Source organism: Fulmarus glacialis, unplaced genomic scaffold, assembly GCF_000690835.1.
Source record: "Fulmarus glacialis isolate BGI_N327 unplaced genomic scaffold, ASM69083v1 scaffold38772, whole genome shotgun sequence".
Lineage (NCBI taxonomy): Eukaryota > Metazoa > Chordata > Aves > Procellariiformes > Procellariidae > Fulmarus > Fulmarus glacialis.
The window spans coordinates 22,263-32,457 of NW_009200539.1; the positions used below are offsets into that span (position 1 = coordinate 22,263).

Sequence of the window (10,195 nt, forward strand, 5' to 3'; positions counted from 1 at the left end):
TAACTGTATGGACTTCATTAGCGTGAGACTTTGAACAGCTAAGTGTAAGGTCTATGCCAACTGCTTTATTATTTTCACCTTTCTGGATTTCAGCCTTGTGTAAGTCTTCAGATGACTGAGACCCATTCCCATCTTTATTGAGGTAAAATTCAATAAGTTTATCCTTCTCTAGCTCTTTCTTAGTGTCCAATGCAGTCTCCACCTTACCTGTGGGGGAACTGACACATTTGTTTACTTCTGGAATAACATCTTGCTTTTCACACAGCTCTAAGTCTAAGTCAGCTTTAGGTTCAACACTGTCCTTTTTTTCCAAGGAATCAACTGTCAAGTGCTCCTGGACTTCTGTAGTGGGTTTGGTTACCTGCTGCTTAGTTCTCCCCAACTCCCTGGGGTCAGCCAGCAAGCCTTCCATTACTGAGATTTTCCTGTCCAACCCTCTATCCATATGAGATGACGTCTTTTCCAGCTCAATGAAGTCATCCTCTCCTTCTCCCAAAAGGGATTTTTCTTTGGTTTTGACGTCTGAACCATTTTTTTCCCCAGAATGCTCCTTGGCACATGGATCCGCAGCAAACTTTTCCAAATGTTCAGTGGCAGTGATGTTGTTGGGAAACTCCAGTGACTTTGACTTGATTGACCCTGTGCTCTCAGATGACCGAAGAACTTCAAAATCAGCAGACTTTTCCTTATCTGAAGGCTTTATCTGTTTGGCACTCAGAGCAATGGATGGATCCCCATTCTGCTGCCTCTTTTCCTTGCTAAGGGATTTGAATTTACTGAAAGGATTGATATCTTTCTCAGAGGATAGGTCTTCCCATTCTCCTGGCCTGTACAGAGGACAAAGATCCTTTGGTATGTCACTGTCAGGGAAAATGATGGATGTACATAGGATGTTAAAAGCAAAATGGAAACAGAAAAAAAACGGGAAAGAAAAAATAAATAATATACCAACTTAACTTAAGCTCTGAAACTCAATGAAAAATTACTTTCTCCAAAATAAACATACATCAGTGGAAATAAGTGACTTTAAAGAAAATGGAGAAAAATGCAGAAAGGATAATACCAAAATAAAATGAGTAAACCACTTGGCAGAATATGCCACATGGGTGAAGAAATGGTACACATGTAATAACAATGTGCAAGTCATCAGAAGTTCAGTAACCAAAAAACCACAGGACATGTATTTAGCTGCTGTAATTTCATTCATACCATATTAATATTGATATTTCCCACACCTGACAATGAGTCAACCTCTTCAACCATACATATTTTTGAGAAGAAAGCAAATCGGATATAAGCCGTACCATGTTTGAACATGTTTACTGCAAAACAGTAACAGGCAACAGAGTTGGGTTTTTCCCCTTTTATTTTTCTCCATTACTCAAAGGTACTGTTTGACTGCAGACCTTCCCAAAGATTTCTTTTTAAGCAGGACAATCATAAAACATTTAAAAATGGAAAATTCTTAAAAACTTAAGAGCATACAACTTGAGTTCTTCATTGCTGCTAAAAAGTCTGAGGTGAATGAGAATACAAGATTCTCGTAACTTAAAAGTTATTAAGAAGTTACTAGACACTCTAGTAATAAGCGTTAACACAAATATCTGGAAAGTTTTTCTAGAAATGAGAAAATGGAGGGAAGTAGATGAATTTCACTGATCAAACAGGTGTTGCCTATAAGGACAAAAACTTGCTTAGTAAAAATACGTAAGCAGTGCCTAGACTATGCGTAAATGAAAGCAGCGCACCCCAGAAAGTCTGTTTAGTATTATAAATGCAAACTATCAATGCATTTCTGGTTCTGAAGTGGAAGTATTCCACAGACTGGTATTTCTGTAAGTACCGAAGATGGCAGTTAAGGTGCTGTTATCTTCAATAGTTTTAAAAATTGCTCTCAGAACAGTACTGGTAACACAACAAATGGTCCAAATCTAACCCCTCTTCACTTCCACTGAAATAACCCCAGAGATGGATCAGTGCAAGGGCGCAACCATGGCATGCCACCAATGCTTTTAATTACTGCTTTTTACTGGCCTCCTTTGCACTTTAGTTCTCATATTTATGACCCATTTCTCTTTACTACCACTGAAGTGTTCTAAAACGAAAGCGGAAGAACAATACAAGTGAATCATTCCTTTGCTGGTACTTTCCTTTCCTGATTTGTTTTATTCTGCTGCAGTTAAACTCTTCCCCTCCATTCCCCCCCTCTTTTTCCATGACCGTTACTGAAAATCTGTAAACATAAGTTCAGGGAAGAACACTCCTTACGATGGCAATGCGTCTTTAATCTTCATGTGAGAGATGTCGTTGTAGAGAGCTATTGAGACAACCTCCTCCATGGGGCAGATGAGCCCATATTCTTCACAGCCATTCTCAATTACCAGAGGATCAGACTTATGTGGGTCAAACATGATATTGTTTGGAGTTACTATCATGACTCCTCCAACTACACCCTAAAATAGGAGAAGGAAGAGTTAGCGCATCACGTGTAGTTCACTTATCATTTGGTATTGGATTTTATGCTACTATCCTAAAAAGAAAAACCTCTCTCCTGCCTTTTTATACCCCATCATGCAATGTTTGCTAACAAAACACTTTGGTTTCAAATTGCATCAAGTCAGACATTATAAGGAGAGTAAACAAAAAGATTGCTTAGTGGCACCCAAGCTCCTGGCTGATAAGAAGAAACATCTCAACTCTTCAACTTTCAGTGCTGGCTGCTACAAGCTAAACCTGCAGATTGTTAATCAATCTCAGACAAAATAGGTTAGTGGATTTAAAAAAAAAAAAAACCACAAGTACCATTTTATTCTAGATGCAGACACCTTCATACAATACGTGAATTTATATGCAACCAGCACACCTGAATGCAGTCTTACTCATGGAAATGTTAAGCTTACTATGCTAAGCTATATTACTGTTCACCTTTACTCTCCCAGAGGTACATGCAAAAAGCTTCTATGTATAGGGACCTGACATGAAACAGTTTCTCCCTGATCTAGAAGCAGCTTCTACCACTGAGCCAAGCATATTTTGCATAGCTGTAGAAGACACATTTAATTCTTCAAAACATGCTCTAGCCATGGATTTGATAAGAGGCTGCATCAGCCATTATTCAGCATTCAACCTATGGCAACTGACCATTTTTCAAGGTTTAAAAAGGAAATTTCCAGTGTCTTGCTCCTGCACCCTCTTTTCCAAATGAGCTACAAAATTCACCAGACCAACTCAGAATCTGTGCATAAATCATGACATCTGACAAATAGGAGGCACAGATCAACAGGAATGACCTACACTGTAGATACTATTAATTATCTGCAAGGCAAGCCAAGGAAGGCTAACAAATAGGCAGGTAAAGGACCACAAGCTTGGTTTGTTGGTTTTTTTTAGATCAGGGAGATGCCAAGCTGATGGCTCGGCACTGGCAAGTGAGTACATGTGTGCCTGCTCCTTTGTAAAGCAAAGTCTGAATGTATTTCCCATTTGCTTCTCCTGTATGACTCACGTACACATGCCTGGTTTGCGTTTGGATGAAAGAATCAAAATGAAGTGCAGAGACTTCTCCCGCAGGTATGTAACTCTATTTAGCCAGAAAACCAATACATCAGTAGGCTGTACTTCCTACCCAGCCACTGCAGGAAGCAAGGCAACAAGGGATTTTAGCTACACTAGCAAAGAAGCCATCCCACTTCTGATTGTTCGGACTGCAAATTACTTTTTCAGTCCTGCAGCCATAAAATTGGCAATCTGGATCCTCTGCACCTAGCAAGCATCACATAACAAAGCGACAGTATTGCCCTAATTTACATGCGAGACATGAAATAGCCCTCTGTTACTTTCTACAAAATAGCAGACTGAAAAATTGCAGAGTGGTTAAATACAGTCTACACCCACTCGATGCAAAAAGCCAAAAACTGTAGGTATAAACACATCCATCTTACAAAAGTCAGGAGTAAGGGAAAAATACATTTAAACTACAATGGTTAGCATCTCCAGTGTTATAAATTCCAGAGAACTTGAAAACCCAAACATACAGACATCTAACTGAAACCAGAGTCAACAAGAGTAGATATATCAAAGTAGACAGTTCAAGAAGACAGTGTCTTGCAACCTTGAGAAGAAAAGAGGGTTAAAATACTGCCCAAGCTTTGTGCCTTTGCTTCTAAAACAGCTGCTGTAAAATTTAGGGTTGCAGTCCCAGGGGGAACACGTTACAAGAATGCTTGCAAGAAAAAGAAAGAAAAGGTTGTACCATGCAATACTTATCTTTTTATTAGGGTTTGCATGACATTCATTAGCAAGTGCAGAAGCAACATAGACATATTTGGAAACACTGCGCTGGAAACAGATAAAATTTAGCTTAAAGTCATAAATGAAATAGATAGGCATGTGCTCGTTTTATAAAGCCGTTGCACAATTTGATGGAACTGGACAACTAATCCTGACATGTCATAACTCTAAAGTGCAGTTTTCTCTGTGTATCTAAGCAATACACTCTTAAACAGATAATTCTGGTACGACATAGTAAGGGAATGAAGATGGGTAGAAGACCTATTCTTTCATAAAGCAATTATCATAACAGACTAAACAACTGAAAGAACAAAATGATACAGCATATTACCACAGTACCAATAAACACAGCAGTGATAGATAAAGCCACCATAACATTTACATCTACAAACGTGGAACACATTTGACTCCCCCAGTATTCCTCTCTCACTTATCCAAACAAATTTTGCTTTTAAAGAATCTCAAACAATGCCCAAAAGCCAGGTTCCACTTACCTTACCATCTGTGAAGTAACGACAATTCATTTTTAAAAATTTGACAACCACAGGCTCATCCTCTTCTGAAGTAGAGGACAAGACTCTCTCAACTGGTTTGAAGGCCTTTCTTGCCAAATCAGCATCCTTAAAAAAGAAAAAGTTCAGTGCAGAGCAACAGGACCAGAATCATATACTTTTAGATTTTGGGTGACTAAAAGGCCAGGTTCAACCAACTATTTTCCTTTCACTTAAGGAAGAAAAGTGGTGGTCATGTATGTATATACGTATGTACGTACGCTTCCCACAGCGTCCTGTATGGAAAAAAACCCTTGTAATATTACAAAAAGCCTCCATACAAATAACAGGCAAGAAATTAAAAAATGCCAAGGCAAGTCAGCTCACCGAATTTCAATGAGGTACTCTCATTAAGAGAGGGCCAGTCCTGCCACCTCACCTGCACTAAAGACTTCTGCACACACTGTGCTGGCGTGATTCCCCATGCAGGTGGCACAGAGGCCTAACACTAAGGTTAAACACAGTTACTCACTCCAGGCTTCTCTCCACTTTCCTTTTCATTAGTTACAGATTTGAAATGTCTAATTTCTTTAACATCAGCAGGTGGACAACTAAACTCCCTAAAACTACTATCTAAAATCATCATGGCCAATCCCCCTTCTAAGGAAAATGAAAGATCAGCTATGCCAAGGCCTTTCACAAAGATTAAATCCAGCAGTCTTGTCTATGTAAGACAAGTCTATATATAGGTACCACTGTAATATGCTTAACTAGAAAGAAACTGCCTTTTCAGACTAAACTAACAGCCTCCATGCTCAAGGATCCCAATGCTGGACTGCAGAGCAGCATAGAGATCTCCAGGGTGACACACTAAATAATTCTTCATATTTAACTTTCTATTCTTTAAAAACTATACACTACACCATTTCCAATTGCTTTGATAGACTCCGGGCCCAAAAGAACTTGTACCGGGTTTCTACACTCAGACAGAATTCCCTTAATTTGGAGTATTTTAAAGAGATGGTAAATTTTGTAGTACAGCAAATTAAAATTAGTGTTTCTCAATACACTACATACAAGGTCTGAACTGTAACCTCAAAAACCTGCTATTTACACAGCCTTGAATCTCAGCTTCAGAATCAGAAATTATTTTATGAGTTTAAAACCAGTGAACCAATGTTTGACGTACAGGGAGTTTATCATATTCGGCATCCGATGATGAAGGAGAAACGGGAGCACCAGGACTGAAAGAAGACAGCCTCGCAGCGCTTGTTTCTGGCACAAAGAGAATCTAAATACAAACATATGTCAAAACAGTAAGACACAAGCTTCAAAAAGTTATTCACTATAAATACTACATTCTACTAGAAAGACAACCCAATATCGATCATTCGTGATTGCAATGCACTCCTTAACAACTACTTATTCTTCATAGATGGTGATGGTGGGGCATATGCAAGTCTAAGGATCTAGCTCTACATTTTGTTTTGCAGCACAGGGAAGAAAACAAAACATTTTCCACAGAATGAGAACCTCCTTTTTTTCCGCAAAGTTACAATCCCAGGTTGTCTTGCAACTATTGTTACTACAAAACAAGTAACTGTAAAATGACTATTAACAGTCATTAACTTTTAACAGCAAACTCTAGTCCAAAGAGAAGGCCATTACTGAAGATGGGAGATTTTTAGGGCTAGAAGTTTATAACACTTCGCTGTAGGTCGACTGTTTCCAAAAACATACTTGCCCCTCCAAATTTAAGAAAAAATTCTTTATATGAACCAGCATTTTAGTATCATGTACTACATTTAAAAGAAAAAAACCCGTATACTAATGTAAGTGTATATAAAAATATAATGCTTTGTTTGAATTTTCACATTCCCTCACAGTGAACATCCCAGATTTTTAGTACTAAAATTGCAGTACAGCTTTGGACCTCCACCCCAAATAAAAACACAGAGTCATTTGTTGCAAGTGTCCAAGCAAAGAAAGATACTTCTAAAATTAAAAAAATGTTCACAGTGTGGTTTTAAACTAAAAATGTTCAGAAAAATAAAACCATTTTGCTTATCCCAGCTTTTGTCCGCTGGTTGTTCTTAGGCAAGTCATGCCATCTCTTTGTGCCTCAGTTTCCCGATCTGCAAATCAGGACACTTCAATCGCTTCATGTCCATGAAGCAGAAGTAGTGATCCGCTCTTCATGAACCAGGAGTTAGCCTTCACATTTGCACCTCCATCACTTGACTCTCCCAAAACCAATCTACCTCCCTTTTTTTCTCATCTTACAGGAGACTGACTGATCCCCAACATACTGGCAAAGAGCCATTTCAATTACTGTATCTAACTCTCTAATTCTTTAATGTATTATATATAGCATTTATCTAGGCTTTCTAAGAATTAGACTCTCTTGCAACAGCTACATTACCCTCTTGAGCTTCAGAGTCATCTGTAAGCTTTAGTGACAGCAAATAAATAACCAAAGTCAGATATGGCAATTACAAAGCTCCCTCCCCAACTCCGGGTAATGATCCAGTGAGTTCCCCTTTGAGGGATTTAAATAACTGTCCATTATCCTTGTATCCAAGTACCTAAAAGATATGTGAAAGTAGTAAAAAGCTTTTAAATACATAGCAAATAATCAGGTTTCAGGTATAAAAAAACCCAAAAGATTTACCTGGCCTGGCACAATCGTCTGTGTGAAAAGCTTATTGAGCTCCACAAGCTTGTTTGGGGTGATGTTAAACTTTAATGCTATGCTGTTTATGGTGTCCTGATTTCCAGCCTGAAGAAAGAGTTGAAGCTTAAGATACCATAGTGAACACATTCAGCACACCAGCTGAACTAAAACCATCTAACAGACTGTTTGCAGGGAATAGATCTGATGATCTCAACACACCCTCTGTTTAATCGCTTACGTGATAAGCCAGTATCAATATAAAGAAAAAAAATATTCTCTCACACTATACAGTAGATAAAATAGAAAGGTGTTACAGATGTCCCTCTCCTTTTCTCATAAAACTTTAAAGCAGCACCACCTTACTCAGAACTGGTCTGGCAAGTGGGGAAAGGACACACACTGGAAAGTTTATTACACCTTCAGCAGTTGCAGCACATCAGGCATTTGTGCTGTTCCCAGCTGGGGCACTCGCCTTCCACAGTTGCTCTGTGTGATGGAGGGTGGGGTACAGGGACCTGGCCAGCTCACACAGAGACTTTCTGGGCAAAGCCAGTCTTCTGAGCTGCCGCAGCAGCACACTGCCACCCTGCTCCAGCTTAAAGAGGTCTCACATCATCTCAGGACCAAGCACAGGCCAACCACTTGATGACCTAAGCAACACTGTGGAATGGAAGTATTTTTCAGAATAATAAAAGCGATTACTCTACTAAAGAGCCATGGTGCTGAAGTAAAAATAGGACTGACGGCTGTGAGAAGAGGCAGAGGACCTGGGTTGAACAGCGAAAAAAAATTCCCACACAATGATATTTAGAGCAATCCCTATTGAGTCAGGTACAAACTGCAGCCAGTATTCGCTTAGTGCTTTCAGTTTTGTGTCACTGGATCCCTCTTGACCTCAACAACCCTGCTTTCAAAAAGCAGACATGAACAAAGCACACACCAATACTTACAGTATATTCTATGGTACCATGGGGTTTCTGAGAAACCATTTTTTTTTCTTTCTTTTCATTGTTTTTGTTTTGATTGTCATCTAAAGAGAAAAAAAAAAAGGATTCAGGTAATTGACTTTCAAGATGTTTGGCTATCAACATGTTTTGAAAGAGATCTACAGGATGTGCAAATTGCAGCTGAACAGGAACAAGAGGGCACATTAAAAATATCTATTAGGCCTTAAAATTGCATTGCAAGGCAAGCAAAACTTCATCAAGTACAGCAGGTTTAATTATCATTCAGGAATTCTGCAAGAGTAACGTATACATGATACCATATCAACACAGAACCGCTGCCGTGTTTTTCTCCGTGATTCCTACACAATTCAGCTGTTGGATACAAGTACTTTGTGTGATGAGCTGCTACCAAGGCTGAGGCAGAAACCAGCAGATGAAGTTACGCACTGACACTGCATCAGTACGATCACAAAAAATACTGGTTAATCACCACTTCACCACTAATACATCATATTTAAATGCTATTTTAAACTTTGAAGCTAAAAGTATGGTAAGAGTCCTGCAAAATGTACATGCATACAGTATACAGTCAAGTATCAGAAAGCATAAAGCTTGTTCAGATGACATTTACCATCAGCTATAGTATGCAAAACTCATTGCACCTGCAGAAACCCTTGCAAGACCCGAAAGGGACACTCAGCTCTCAGAAGCTATTTCCAATTCTTATCACAGCAGAGGGTAGGCAAAGCCAAGGATCAGGGAAGACGCCTGTTGCCCAGCCAACCCCAGCCCCCTGAAAGCAACGCCGGCCCCAAGGGTTCACCCTCGGCACCCCGAGCCCAGACCCGCATACCTGGAGGGGACAAGGGCGGTGCGCAGCCCCAGCTCCAGGAGCGGGGTTGGGGCGCAGAGAGGCCGTGCATGTCTGCCCCGCTTGCCCAGCCTGCTCACCCCCGGCCCCTCGGAAAGGTCCTGCTGCCTCCGGCAGGGTGCTGCAGCCCGGCTGAGACAGGGAGAGGCGAGAAGGCAAGGCAGGGCTGGGCCCGGCAAAGCCAGCAGCCAGGACCAGGAGTGGGGAGATGCTGCCCTCCTGGGGAGACCGATCCTGCGGTCCAAGCCCGCAGCTCCAGAAGGAGGTCAGGGAGGAAAGGACGGGGAATGGCAGCGCAGGGCTTCTGGCTTGCATTTGGGCTTTGCTGCAACCTTTGCTATTTCCAGAGAGCAAGAGGCAGATAGTAAAAAGGGTGAGGACTCGCCTGCCCCACTGTAATGTACACAAGAAGAAAGGAGGGGCTCAGAAGCGTGCTGCACCTGACCCTTCTGCCAGCCCATTTCCACAGCGAGATTAATGCTGGGGGCTGCCTCAGCGTCTTCCAGAGGGTACACGGTCAGTGACCGTCTCCTTCAGTCAACAGAGACTCACAAGAGCCCAGCCTGGTGTACACAGCTGAACATGCACCCAGGCATTACTGCAGGGGTACCCCATCCACTACCTGCCAGGGATGCAGTCATGAGAAGCACCATGATTAGCGATATAACAGATAGCAAAGACATTTTTCCCCACAACGTAATAGAGGAAGAAAGCATGCAGGGACTAAACACATACAATTTAAATGCATGTGGATAGTACACGTGGCACGAAGGACAGAGGTAGGAAGAGGAAGGTCAGGACGATGCTGGGTTTTCCCTGTGTCGTGGTTTAACCTGGCAGGCAGCCAAATACCAGGCAGCCGCTTGCTCACTCCCCCTCCCCCCCCCACAGAGGGACGGGGGGAGAATCAGGAGGGGGGGGG

The 10,195-nt window shown here is 41.2% G+C and overlaps 1 protein-coding gene across 1 annotated transcript in view; it reads right to left on the reverse strand.

Annotated features, from left to right (window-relative positions):
- Nucleotides 1-10,195, reverse strand: part of LOC104073748 (nuclear receptor coactivator 7-like) — a 49,969-nt gene that overhangs the window by 18,932 nt on the left and 20,842 nt on the right. Inside the window, 6 exon segments of the mRNA XM_009573633.1 lie at nucleotides 1-860; nucleotides 2,269-2,453; nucleotides 4,785-4,910; nucleotides 5,971-6,072; nucleotides 7,453-7,560; nucleotides 8,406-8,485. The exon segment at nucleotides 1-860 is cut by the window's left edge and continues 11 nt beyond it. Coding sequence (XP_009571928.1) covers nucleotides 1-860; nucleotides 2,269-2,453; nucleotides 4,785-4,910; nucleotides 5,971-6,072; nucleotides 7,453-7,560; nucleotides 8,406-8,444 — 1,420 coding nt within the window. The 5' untranslated portion in view covers nucleotides 8,445-8,485.